A 14,330-nucleotide genomic window follows, 5' to 3' on the forward strand; every position below is an offset into this window, starting at 1 on the left:
ATTGCTAGGTAGCAGGGTAACTCTATTTTTACCATCTTGAGGAACCTCCATACTGTTTTCCAGAGTGGCTATACCAGCTTGTATTCCCACCAGCAGTATAAGAGGATTCCCCTTTCTCCACATCCTCACCAACATTTGTTGTTCCCTATCTTGTTAATTTAAGCTATTCTGACTGGTGTAATGTGGTAACTCATTGTGGTTTTGATTTGTATTTCGCTAATGGCTAGGGATATTCCCTGTTCTTTTTGTTTACATGTTTCATTATAACTTATTTCTCTGGCATGGATGACTCTTTGCCTTTGAACTATCTCTTGCAACTGCTAAACTGCTTGGTAAAGTTGAAAAAAGCCTGCCTTATAGGCTGCTGAGTTTTCTGTCTTGATGAGATTTTTTTTTTTTAAGATTTTATTTATTATTTGACAGAGATCACAAGTAGTCAGAGAGGCAGGCAGAGAGAGAGGAAGGGAAGCAGGCTCCCCGCTGAGCATAGAGCCCAATGTGGGGTTCGATCCCAGGACCCTGGGATCATGACCTAAGCTGAAGCCAGAGGCTTTAACCCACTGAGCCACCCAGGCACCCCTTGATGAGATTTTTTTTGTCCTGTTTATCCATTTCTGGCCGTTTTTAAGAAAGAGGTTTTTTTTTGTTGTTGTTGTTGTTGTTTTTTTGAAGAGTTCTTCTGAATAATGTGATTTTTAATAATTAAATATTTGCTTCAAAATTTCAATATTCTAACAATCTTAATCTTCTTATTTCTTTTTTTAGTTTTTATTTACATTCCAGTTAATTAACATAGAGTGTAATATTAGTTTTGGGTGTACAGTGTAGTGATTCAACCACTTCCGTATTCATTGTGACAAGTGCACTCCTTAATCCCCATCACCTATTTAACCCATCCCCCTACCTACATCCCCTCTGGTAACTATACATTCTTCATAGTTAAGGGTCTGTTTCTTGGTTTGCCTTTCTCTCTCTCTCTTTTTCCCCCTTTGCTCATTTGTTTTGTTTCTTAAATTCCATATATGAGTGAAATTGTGTGGTATTTGTCTTTCTCTGACTTACTTTGCTTAGCATATTCTTTAGCTCCATCCATGTTGTTGCAAATGGCAAGGTTTCTTTCTTTTTTATGGCCAAGTAATATTCCATGGTATGTATCTACTGTATCTTCTTTAAGACTTGGAAAAAGCTGGGGTAGGGAGAAGAAAAAACACAGAAAAAAACCTTTGATAAACTCACTTTGGGTGAATACATTCTGACTTTTTTATGGTCTTATGAAGGCCCTTATCACCTTTCATTTGACTTATCGAAGAAACTCCCTAACTCCTTTTTTCTTTCTACTTAGTCCATTCTAAATTTTGAAACTGGACTTTTTCCCTAATATATCACTTTTTACCCATCATTCTGCTACTTAGAGTTTTTGAATAACAGCATTCACCAAAGTTGTTCTCTAAATACCATCCATTCGGGCATGGGGGGAAATATGAAAACTTTTTTTTTTACCATGAAAAATGAAAATTAAATCAGGGTTTACTAGCATTTAAGTATGGATCCACATAGGTACTACCCACATTAGACCCATCTGTTAGCCTGTGTCATAAACTGTACATAACCTACCATGAACAGAGTTGAGTTCTCTACATTCTCAGTCACCATTTTCCTTGAGCATATTGCAGCTTACAGGTGCACTTCCACACCTCCCCCAAGTTTTTGCTATTACTTAAGTCTCTTTTAAATTCCAATATTAGTGTACAGTGTTAAATTAGGTTCAGGTGTACAATATGATTCAGCAATTCTGTACATTTAGTGTTCATCAGAATAAGTATGTACTCTCCATCTGCTCACCTTTTTAATCCATCTCCCCACCCTGGTAACCACCAGTTTGGTCTCTTACAAGTGCATTTGTACAGAAACTTGTAATACAGTGTGGAGGGAGCCTTTGAAATGGTTTGTGTAAGAAGGAAATTTACTGGTTGTCTTATGGCAAATTACTTAAAAGAATGGTCAAACTAAATGTTGTAGCAGTTTTCTTTTACAAAATGTCAAGTCTTCCAAATTTGCAGAACTTGTCTGTGCTAACAAGTGCTTTTCAGTAGTATGCTGCCTAGAAGTTGAGGTGGGAAGTGGGCAGCAGTGACAAATACACTTAGTCTATCTGTTCAAGGTGGAGGTAACGTGTAGCAGTGAGTGAAAAAATAGCTTCATTTTGAAAGAAAATTTGTGCCATGGGACGCCTGGGTGGCTTAGTTGGTTAAGCAGCTGCCTTCGGCTCAGCGTCCTGGGATCAAGTCCCACATCGGGCTCCTTGCTCCGCAGGGAGCCTGCTTCTCCCTCTGACTCTGCCTGCCATTCTGTCTGCCTGTGCTCCCGCTCGCTCGCTCTCTCTCTGACAAATAAATAAATAAAATCTTTTAAAAAAAAAAATTGTGCCATGGAGAGAGCATTTTGGAAATGGATATTTGGAAATGTTCCCATTTGTATGTGATTTTATTGACAAAAATGATGCCATTTATTAAAACAGATACATCTGCCTCATGGAATGAGTTGGAAAGAATCAATTTTCTGGAAGAATTTATGTACAAACATTTCCTTGAATGTTTGGTAGACTTGTCCAGTGAAGCTATGGGGCCTGGAATTGTCTTTAGTGTATGTTTTAAATAATAAATTTAATTTCTGTAATAGATTACAGGGCTATTTAGGTAACCTATTTATTTGTGAATGAGCCTTGGTAGTTTGCATTTGAAGAAAATTTTCAATTTTCAGTTTCATTTAAGTTGCCAGTTGATATAAAGTTGTTCATAACATTGCCTTATTATTTTGATATCTCTAGAATCTGTAGGATATCACCTCTCTCATTCCTGATGTTGGTAATTTGTGTTTTCTTTCTCTTTTTCCTAATCAGTCTGTCTGTAGTTTATTACTCTAAAATCTGTGTATGGTTTTATTAATTTTCTCTGTTGTGTTTTTTTTTATTGGTTTCTCCTATGATTTTTGTGATTTCCTTTATTCTGAGTTTCATTTGCTTTCTTTTTTCTAATTTAAGATAGAAATTTAGGTCACTGAATTTAGTCCTTCTTTTTTAATATAAGTACTTAGTGATACAGTTTTCCCTGTAAGAACTGTTTAAGCGGTTTCAGATGTTAGGTTTTAATTTTTGTTTCGTTTAAAGTATTTTTCTAATTTGCTTTTTGATTTCTTTCAGTTATTCAGAAGTATGTTGTTTAGATTCCACAGATTTGGAGATCTTCCTGAGATCCTTCTGTTACTAATTTTTAATCAATATCATATTTGTCTGGAATTCTTTTAAGTTTGTTGAATCTTGTTTTATGGTCCAGAATATGATTATTCTTAGTAAATGTTCCAAGTTCACTTGAAAAGAACGTATATTCTGCTTTTTTTCTGTTAAGTATTAGTTAGGTCAAGTAGGTTGATAGTGTTTTTCAGGTGTTCTATATCCTATCAGTTTGTCTCTTCCCCCATTTATGAATTTGTTTAATCATTTATGTCATAAACAATATGATCCATAGACATTTATTTCATAGTATAACTTTTATAGCATTAGAATATAATGTAATATTATATAAATGTTTGTAATCTATTAATAATTCATTTTGTTTCAAATTGTTCTAGCTTTGGCCATTTGGAGTTATTTCATTAGGCTGCTGTTTCACTTGGCATACCCCAGCAGTGTGGTTTTTGCTTGTTTTTTGTTTTTATTTTTTTAAAGATTTTGTTTGTTAGACGCAGCAGCAGAGGGAGAGGGAGAAGTTGATCATGACCTAAGCTGAGGGCAGACGCTTAACAGACTGAGGCACCCAGGCACCCCTCTCTTAATAATGTCTCTTGTAGAGCAGAAGTTTTTACTTTTCATGCAGTCCACTTTTTTTTTCTTCCATTGATTGTGCTTTTGGTTTCATATCGTAACGGTTATCACCAAAGCCAACATCACCTTGATTTTCTCCTTTATTATCTTCTAGAAGTTTTGTGTTTTACATTTATGCAAATATTACATTAGGATCATTTACATTATCAATGTTGAGTTAGTTTTTGTGAAAGGTTGTGTCTAGATGCCCTTTTTTTGCATATAGATGATTAATTGTTCCAGCACCATTCATTGAAAAGACTGTCCTTTCTCCTTCAAACGTCTTTGTTCTCTTGTCATATATCAATTGACTACAGTTGAGTTTGTTTCTGTATGCTCTGTTCCATTTTATTGATCTCTATGTCTGTTCTTTCACCAATACCACATTGTCTTGATCACTGTAACTTTTTAGTGAGGTTTTTTAAAATTCCAGTATAATTAACATGCAGTGTCATACTAGTTTTGGGTATATAATATAGTGATTCAATAATTCTATACCTTACTCTGTATTCATCACAATAAGTGTTCTCTTCAGTCCCCTTCACCTGTTTCACCCATCATCCCACTCATCTCCCCCCAGCCCTGATAACCACCTGTGTATTCTCTGTATTTAAGAGTCTCTTTAAAAAGAAAAAAAAAAAAAAAGAGTCTCTTTTTTTGTTTGTCTCTGTTTTTCTTTGTTTATATCTTAATTTCCTCATATGGGTGAAATTATATGGTATTTTTCTCTGATTATTTCATCTAACATTATACCCCATAGATCCATTCATATTGTTGCTGATGGGAAGATTTCTTTCCTTTTTTTATGGCTGAGTAATATTCCATTGTTTATACCTCATCTTTATCCATTCATCTCTTGGTAAACAGTGCTTGGATTGCCTCCACATTTTGGCTATTGTAAATAATGCTACAACAAATATAGAGAGGTACATATATCTTTTCAAATTAGTGTTTTCATATTCTTAGGTAAGTACCCAGTAGTAGGATTGCTGGATTATGGTAATTCTATTTTTAATTTTTTGAGGAATCCCATACTCTTTTCCAGTGGCTGTAGCAGTTTGCATTCCCACCAACAGTGCATGACAGTTTTTTTTTCTTCCACATCCTTGTCAACACCTGTTGTTTCTTGTGTTGTTAATTTTAGCCATTCTGACTGGTGTGAGGTGATATCTCATTGTGGTTTTGATTTGCATTTCTCTGATGACTAGGGATGTTGAGTTTTATAATGGAGTTTCAAAGTCACATAATATCAGTCCTCCAACTTTGTTCTTCAGTATTATGTTACTTTTCTGGTTATTTTTCCTTTCCATATAAACATTAGAGATGAGCTTGCTGAGATTCTGATTGAAATTGCATTGAATCTGTAGATCAAGTTGGGAATAATTGACATCTTAGCAATATTGAATCTTCCAATTCATGAACATGCAGTACTTCATTTATTTAGGTCTTCAATTTCTTTCATTATTATAATTTGCAGAATATAGTGTATATATTTTGTTAGATTTATACATATTTCATTTTTATGTTAAAGTTAATTGTCTTGTGTATTTTTTTAAAAGATAGTTTTTTGTTTTTGTTTTTTTGAGAGAGAGAGAGAAAGAAAGAGCGCGAGCGGAGTGAGGGGCAGAGGGATAAGCAGACTCCCCGCTGAGCAGGAGGCCTGACATGGGCCTGGATCCCAGGACCCCGAGGTCATGAACTGCTGAGCCAAAATCAGACGCTTCACCAACTGTGTCACCCAGGCGCCCCTTGTGTATAGTTTCTAATTTCAAGTACCAGTTGTTCATTGCTGGTATAAAGCAAAGCAATTGACTTGTATATTAGCCTTGTATCCTGTGACTTTGCTGTATTTGCTTATTAGTTCCAGCAGTGATTTTTTTTGCTTTCTTCTTTTTCTTTTTCTTCTTCTTCAGTACTTTGATTCAGTTCTTTATTTCTTCTTCTTTGATTCTCCATTTAATTTTTTAATCTTTATATAGACAATCCTATCATCCACAAACAGAGATAATTTTATTTATTCTTTCCCAGTGTATTTACCTTTACTTTCTTTCTTATTGCAGGGCATGTGGGTGGCTCAGTCTGTTAAGCATCTGACCTTTAGTTTTGGCTCGGGTCATAAACTCATGGTTGTTAGATGGAGTCCCAGGTGGGGCTCCGTGCTCATTTTGGAATTTGCTTCGGATTCCCTCTCCCTCCGCCCCTCCCCCGCTCTCATGAGTGCACGTTTTCTCTCTCTCTAATAAATAAATTTCTAAAAAATCTTATTGCACTGACTACAGCGTTCAGTATGAGTTGAGTAGGACTGGTGAGAGGGGACATTTTTGCCTTGTTCCCAGTCCTGAGGGGAAAGCATCCTCTTTCTCACCATTAAGTCTGATGTTAGCAGTATGTCTTCTGTAGATGTTCTTGCTCAAGTTGAGGAAGTTCCTCTCTATTCCTAGTTTGCTGAGAGTTTTATCAGGAATGGGTTTGAGATTTTGTCAAATACCTTTTCAGAATCAATTCATGCAATTATGTGGATATTTTCTCTTTAGTCTATTGTGGTTGTGGATTATAGTGATTGATTTTCAAATGTCTGATCAATCCTGCATACTTGGAGTAAATTGCACTTGATTGTGGTATGTAGTTTTTAATGCATTGTAAAATTTATATTTCTAATGTTTTGTTGAGAATTTTACAACTATATCCATAAGAGATACTGGTCTATAGTTTTCTTTCCTTCTAATGTTCTTCTCTGGTATCTGTATTAGGGTAATATTGGCCTTATACAGTGAGTTTAGGAAGTGTTCTTTCCCCTTCTATTGGAAGAAATTGCAGAGGTACCAGTTTTTCTTTAAATGCTTGATAGAATTTATCAGTATGACACACGAAACTAAGTTTTCTTTTTTCAGGAGTTACAATATGGCTTCAGTTTCCTTAATAGGGTCTTTTTAATCCAATCTGACAATCTCTGCCTTTTATTTGGGGCTTTTAGACGATTTATATTTACTCTTGTTGATACGGTTTGGTTTAAAACTGTCATCTTCCTACTTGTGTTATAATTGTTCCATCTGTTTTTCTTCTTTTTGCTCTTTTTCTGCTTTATTTGGGGTCGAATGGTTTTTATTCCACTTTATATCCTTTATTGGCTTATGAGCTATAACTGTTACTTGGTAGTTGCATTGACATGTGCAATATATATCATATTATACCTCTTCACAGATAGTGTAAGAATAACACCATTCGATTTTTCCTCTTATAACCTGATGCTGCTTTCAAACTTTTTATTCTCACATGTTGTAAATACCATACTACTTTATTATTTTTTTTGTTTAAATATTTGTTATTCTTAAAGAGATTTAAATAACAAAAAAATTGTTTTCCCACATAGTTAAATTTTCTACTTTTCTTCATTCTTTTGTGTCGATCCATATTTTAACTTGGTATCTTTTTCTGCCTAAAGGACTTTTTTTTTTTAAGTTACAGTGCAGTCTGCTGTTCTTGAAGATTTTTTTTTTTTAATCTGAAAAGATATTTATTTCACCTTGGTTTTAAAAAATATTTTTACTGGTGCAATGACTTTTAACACTGATTACCCAGAATTAAGCCATACTCTGGATTTGGTTTTGGACATAGCCCTCCACAAAATTATCATTACTTGAGACACCCAACTGCAAGCTTGGGGTTCCGAGGCCACCCATAATTCTGACGAAGTGGATGTAAATTCAAAGGTTCCCACTACCTCTTCAGGTTTAGTATTTTAGTAGAGTGACTCATAGAACTCAGGAAAGTATTATACTTAAAAATAGAGTTTTATTATAGCAAAAAGAATATAAATCAGAACCAGCCCATAAAAGAGACTCATAAATTGTAGTCTGGGATGACCCCACATGTGAAGTTTTTGGTGTGTTCTCCCCATGATACCTGGATTTGGCCTTCTCCCAGCATATTGATAATGTAGCAATATGCTACTTCCTGGCTATTACTCTGTAATATGCAGAGTAATAGCATATTACAGAGTAATAGCCAGGAAGTTCACTGACGTTTTGGTATCCAGAATGTTCATTATATAGGTATGATTGATGGACTCGTTGCATATGTGATTAAACTCAGCCTTTCGCGCCCCCCCCCCCCCCGCTTCCATTCCCTGGAGGTCAAACTGTTATCAAATGGCTTAGGGCACTGGTCAATCTAGAAAACCAACCATGTGGTTAGAAACCCTCTAACCACATGGTTGGTTTTCTAGATTGACCAGCCACCATCCTGAGTCATCTCATTTGCATAAAGTATCAGGCCCCATCATGAATATCAAAGACACTTCTGTCACTTGGGAAATTCCAACATTATGATGCTCCTTCCCAGGAACTGAGACAAAAGCCATCACATTCTTTATTACACAGTAGCCGGGTATAGATCTGGGTTGGTAGGGTTTTTCTTTTCATAATTTGAAGAAATTGTTCTGCTATTGAAGATACTCTTACATTGTTTTTAATAAAAAATCTGCTAGAATCCTTATCTTTGTTCCTCTGTATATGTCTTTCCCACCTATCACCCAACTGTTTTTAAGATTTTTATTTTTATCATGTGTTTTGAACAATTTGATTATAATGTGTTTTGGTGTAGTTTTCTTCATCTTTCTCATGCTGAGGGTTCTTGGAGACTCTTGAATATCACTTCTTCAACTATGTTTTCTGTATCCCTCACTATCTCCTCCTTTAAGGATTATTAGGCTGCTTGAAGTCATCTCATAGCTTAGTGATGCTCTGATGATGATGGTGATGGTGGCGGTAATGATGATGATGATGGTGGTGATGATTTGCAGGGACATTTTTCCTCTTGGTGTGAGTTATTTTTGACACATGTATGTTTTTTGAATCCCTAGCATTACTGTTAGCACCTGAAAGATTCTTTATGTTCTATCCCATAACCAGCACCGCACCTGGTCCTTGGAAGGGCAGTCATTGTTCGTAGGATACCCATGTTTAGGGATTTCTTTGAGGCTTTAGCGGAGGAGTTTGGGGAACCAAAAAAGGGCACTAGTGTAAAAGCTAGTGTAAAAGCACTAGCTTTACACTCAAGGATCAAGCTGAAGATATTTGTTAATTTTGGAGTGCCATTACTTTAAAAGAATAGCATTTTTTTTAAAGGCTTTGATAATTCTGAGGAGACCTGATACTTATTAAGGCCTGGCTATGGAAACAACTACTGTGGATCATTTCTCTCACACCCTGATAGCCTGTGCTAGCCAGGAGGTAAGAATAGATCATAAGAGATAATCCTAGACACAGAGCATGGGAAACCCAGAGTTGGGGCAAGGTTGAGAGCAGACCTAGTACATAAGGCTGTGTACCTCACTGAGGCTCCCAGTCAAGGGGATAAGTGGAAGCTGAAAATGCTTCCTCCTAATTAGTTTTCCCATAGAGAGTGTCTTTATTTATTTATTTTTACTTTTAAAAGATTTTATTTTTAAGTAATCTGTATGCCCAGCCTGGGGCTATACCCACAACCCTGAGATCAAGAGTTGCACATTCCACTGCCTGAGCCAACCAGGTGCCCTCAGAATGCCTTTATATAAAGGCATTTATATAAAGATAAATGATACAGAGGTGCTGTGTGAGAAAATGAGTATGAAGTGGGGAGGTGGACAGAGATTGGCAGAGAGTTCAGCACATCATGTAGTATGGGGCTTAACTTTGACATGGCCCTTTGGGTAGAGACACATTGACAGCTTCTGCCAGCTAGGAGCTTTTGAATACTAACCCCCAGCTGGAAGTTAGGCCAGAGAAGTATGGCAGTCTTAGGTTCAAGAACTATTGTGACTAGTGCAAAGGTAAGCTATGTTTTATTTGAACCTTCTGTACTGTATGTTAGCAAGTTACAGGGAACATGTGAAAACTAATAAGAGAATGGAGGTAATTCCTATACCATGAGGAGGCTGGGCATGTTTGCAGACTTGGGGGACTTGTGTTTGGTCTCTTTTAAGGAATGCTGCTATCCTAAGTCCCCACCGGCGAACTTGAGTTTCTCTTAAGCATGCATATTTCTGGGTTAGCCTTGGATGCAGTGTGCAGAGATATATGTCCAAAAGACTTTTAGATCAGGAAGGAGCCCTGTTGCCTTTCAAGAAATGTTTAAGCATCTGTACCAGATGAATTCTTCAAGCCTTTGGAAAGTTGGGTTAACTTAACTAGGCAGATTGGAGCCTGAGGAGTTCCTAGGAAGGCAGGAAATTGACAAGTTGCTGCTGTAACTAGAATGGATGTCTGAGAGACATAGATGGTTACAGGCAACTTGGGAACAAGGGAAAAACCTATGGGCTACCAAACTTTTTTACAAAGAGAATTGTTGAACTCATGACGCCTGAAAACATAACCACCTGAGTGCTAATTGCCAGTGCTCGGGGAGAATACTTCCCTAAAGGTCACCACAGTCCTCCTCAGAAATAGACTTTACAGAGGGTTTCTTTTCCTTTTCCCACCCACAGGTAACAGTCCTTTGGATAGCCCCCGGAATTTCTCTCCAAATGCACCTGCTCACTTTTCCTTTGTTCCTGCCCGTAGGTAAGTTGATAGAAAACCCTGTGACTAATGTGTGGGTGGCATTTGCATGAATGTCAGTTAAATGTTAGCTTCCTCCTTTAAGGCGCTGCCTTGGGCTGTTAGCCATCAACATTCCTTTCCTGCTTTCCTCATCTTGTTCAAATTTTGCTTTCCAGATGCCCTAGGTATTTGCCTTTAGATGTTTGAATGGGCAAGTACTTACTTTATAATCCTAAGCACAAGTCTCTGGTTTCCTGAGATAGCCTAGCATGATCAATGAGAAAATGGCCTCTCATCCCAGGGAGACCCAAGGTTTTACTCTTAGTCGTCAACCAGAATAAAAGTGCCTTTAATAGAGATTCCTTAGTATTTGAAAGCTGTGTCTCCTGGTGTATAACAAGCCCTTAATCATTGCATTTTGGTTGAATGAGTGATGGGGAAGAATAATGAATAGGCAAGCGCTTACAGTTGTAAACTGTGATAAGCACCACCAAGTGAAAGAACGTGCTGCTGCATGAGAGTGTAGGAAGGGAATGGCACCGGAGGATCTCTACAAGGCAGTCATGTAAGGCCTCCCTGAAGGGGACTGACTTTTAAGCTAAGACCTGAAGGATAAGAGTGAGCCTGCCATGTTGCAAGGGAGGACACAAGTGTAGGCCATTGTAGGCAGATGGAATAGCATGTTCCATTTGTGCCCTTGTGTCTGCCTCATTATCAGGGCTTTAGGAATAAGATCAGCTAGGGGGTTTCAGGGCCCGGTATTATGATCCAAACAGGCCTGTACTGTTTGTGTATGAAGTTTGTGTTATGTGTGTGGAACATGAATTCTGGGCTGTCCTCTTAACAGGACATAGTAGGAAAAGCAGCTAGGTGTTGGTAGGGGTGGGGAAGAGGACTTTAGCCCTGCCAGAGTACTCAGGGATTGTGTTTGCTAGGTTACTGAGGTCAGGTTTGAACCTTACAGGATCACATGGGTTTGGAATATCACACAAAGCAAAACATTTAAGGAATTGCTAAGGATAGATCCATCAGTCCTGCATTTCACCTCAAACATACACACATTCCTAAGCAGAAAGTTTGCCCCTGCCAAGCATGACCAAATGCCAGGGGTCAAACAGATCATTCTGTCTGATACCATTTGATTCTCACTATAATGTATGTCTTTTTACTACAGCCATGGCCACAGAGCAGACAGGTAATAGTGGACATGATGGGGAGAGGGGCTGGGAAACTGCTATGCATGGCCAGATAATATGGTTTGTGATGTTGTGCTTGGTGAGAACTGGTTGTGCCAAGTCTTCTCTGACTGTGGGTACGAACATTTGGCCTTTCATATCTAACAAAGAAGACCCAAGGGAACCCCTGCTGGAACCAAGGCTCAGAGCTCATATACTTAGAGGCAGGAAATGCTAATAGTTCCAAGTTTCTAAGCCTGGGGACAAGTCCCCCTCATTCCCACAAATTTCTTCAGTCACCCAGTGAGATGACCAGGCAGAGAAAACGGAGGCATCCTGTAGAGGCATTTCTTTCTGACTGCAGTAGCCCTTGCTCTTCAGATTACAGAAAAATGGCTGCCCTGCAGCTGATTTCCATTTCTTTTTAAAGAAGGAAAGATGACTTGTGAAAAGGTCTATGTGACAAGGGTTTGGCAAATTCCTCCCAGAGTTAGGCTAGTGCTGTCTTTGCCGAGCTCTGTTTTCCTGGAATTGACTTTCTTTCTCGTATAGAGCTCTCAGGACCTAACAAAAGAGGTCAGAGAGAACATCATGTTTGAACAGCCTCCTGGACATTTCTTTGCCTCAGAGACTAGGTTCCAGCAGAGCTAGCTGCCTTGGTGGCATGAAGTTTGAATCAGGTGCATGTAGCATGGAACCCTGGGCTGTGCCCTTGCAGATTCTAGTAGGAAAAGCTGCTTGGTGTTGGTGGGTGGGTGTGGGGAGGAGTGTTTCGAAAGGGGAAGCCCTGGCAAGATGGAGTCCTCTTTTTTCTCCTTCCTCTCCCTGCCTCTCTCCACCTCCCTTAACTGTGAAGCCTGGACTAAATCCCTGGGTCATGTGTTTTCTCTGAAGATTGAGGGTATTTAAATTCTAAAGGTCCTCCATTGCTAGTGTTCTAAAGTTCTGTGGTAGCAGTAAGGAAGTTTTCCCTGGCTTCAACTAGAGCAGGCTATGCCCCCGAGCTTCACAAGAAAAAACACTTGTGTGACAGCACATCCCATAGTCCAGGAAAGAATGACTTGTCCATGTAATAAAAGCTTCACATGAGGTACCTGCTTGATCTTTCTCCTCCACAACAAAGCAAATGGCTTGTCCTCTGATAAGAACTTTGGGGTGAGTCCTTGCAAGAGCAGCAGGAAACCTAGCTCCAAAATCTTAGATACTGCCGCTGGCTCTTTCTTCATGAGGTTACTGCCACTCTTCACAAGCTTTCTCAAAGACTGGTTTTCTGCTTTCTGGTGGATCTTAAGTAACCTGGGACTGTTTGCCAATGATTGATTCATACCAGACCCAGATGGTGGGCCACGTCTTCCTCGTCAGTGCAATGACCAGGGAAAGACAAAGACAAAGGGCCTTCAAAAAAAGGAATAGCTGCATTTCAGTGGCTGTTCTGTCCCTGTGGTGGTGCCTATAGCTGGAATCCTCTGTCATGGCTTCTCTAAAAGTGAACACGGTGCATAAATAAATAAATAAATAAATGTGACTGCATTGAGATTATGAAGATTTTTATTTCAGTATTGAAATATAATACACAGTATTGTATAACAGATGTTCTTTTTCAAAGTCACAGACTCCTTTAGTTAGATATGTTTGTCTTTGCAGTGGAAAACATACCACCATAGGCCTCATGGAGGAGAACGACATGAAAGCCTGTACTAGACCAAGCAGTACTGTCTAGAGACAAGGAAGAGTCTATCAGTGAACCAACTGCCCAAAACAGTGCTGATGGAAAGATAGGCAGGTCCAGGGCTCAGGGTGGGGTCCTGTAGAAACTGCCTAATATTCTTAATCTTACATAGGACTGATGGACGGCGCTGGTCTTTGGCCTCTTTGCCTTCTTCAGGCTATGGAACCAACACTCCTAGCTCTACTGTCTCAGTAAGTAGTCGGATCTTACCCCGAAAAACTACCTCCTGACAGATTACCTCTGCCTATCCCTACAGGGTTGCAAAGTGGTTCTCAGTTTTTCTTCCAAAGTCAGTTTAAACTCAGAGAGATTGTTTGGAGATGAGGCTGAGTGGGGCAGTGGTGGCCCTTAACTGCCATAGCCAGATATAAATGCTAAACACCTTTGGGAAGGACTAACCAGCATGCTCTCTGGGCATAATTTTTCCAAGTGGAGTCAGAGGGGGTCTTGAGGATGGACTTTTGCTTTGCCAGACGTGGAGGACCCTAAGCATGATTTTCCTGCTTCCCTCAGCTTGCTTCTAGAACTGCGACCAAGAGCAGATAACCCCTCCCATGTCCCGAAGGCCTGGTGGACCCTCTTTCTCCTCTTTCACCTTTTCCTTTCAAAAAAGAAGGGAAGGATGATTGTTATTTGGTATTCAGGTTTGATGTGTATCAGCAAAAAAGCTGGGCCTGTCTCTAAAACTTCTCATTATGTTTTTTTAGAGGAGGTTTTAACCTAAACCACAACAGATGTCCTAATTGCTGCTATGCACAATTGACCATAATCTGAGTCTTCCTCATTGAGCAAGTTTTAATTGAAGCCAGGATGACAAGGTTGGCAAAGTCATTCTGTAAAGAGCCAGATAGTAAGTACTGTAGGCTTTGCAGGCTGAGTTGGGCAGCAGGCTGGGTGGCCTGTTCCCCGTGTCCTCCACCATTCTTCAGGTCTTCCCAGGGCAGCTTGTTGACATTTGTGACTCCCAAGCAGATAGAAGAAGTATCATTTTCTCCCTTGACTTAGATATAAGTCTAATTGGATTAATATATAATTGGATTAATATATAA

At 38.8% G+C, this 14,330-nt stretch overlaps 1 protein-coding gene across 22 annotated transcripts in view; it reads left to right on the top strand.

The window, feature by feature from the left end:
- Positions 1-14,330, top strand: part of MAST2 (microtubule associated serine/threonine kinase 2) — a 210,611-nt gene that overhangs the window by 162,451 nt on the left and 33,830 nt on the right. For 13 of the 22 annotated variants that reach the window (XM_082687232.1, XM_082687223.1, XM_082687234.1 and 10 more), the window contains 2 exons: positions 10,323-10,398; positions 13,394-13,472. In XM_082687232.1, coding sequence (XP_082543358.1) covers positions 10,323-10,398; positions 13,394-13,472 — 155 coding nt within the window. Of the gene's footprint in view, positions 1-10,322; positions 10,399-11,551; positions 11,573-13,393; positions 13,473-14,330 lie in introns of all 22 variants that reach the window. The other 9 variants (XM_082687229.1, XM_082687216.1, XM_082687222.1 and 6 more) reach the window with 1 other exon arrangement.

This window comes from Mustela nivalis (assembly GCF_964662115.1).
Source record: "Mustela nivalis genome assembly, chromosome: 10".
Classification (NCBI taxonomy): Eukaryota; Metazoa; Chordata; class Mammalia; order Carnivora; family Mustelidae; genus Mustela; species Mustela nivalis.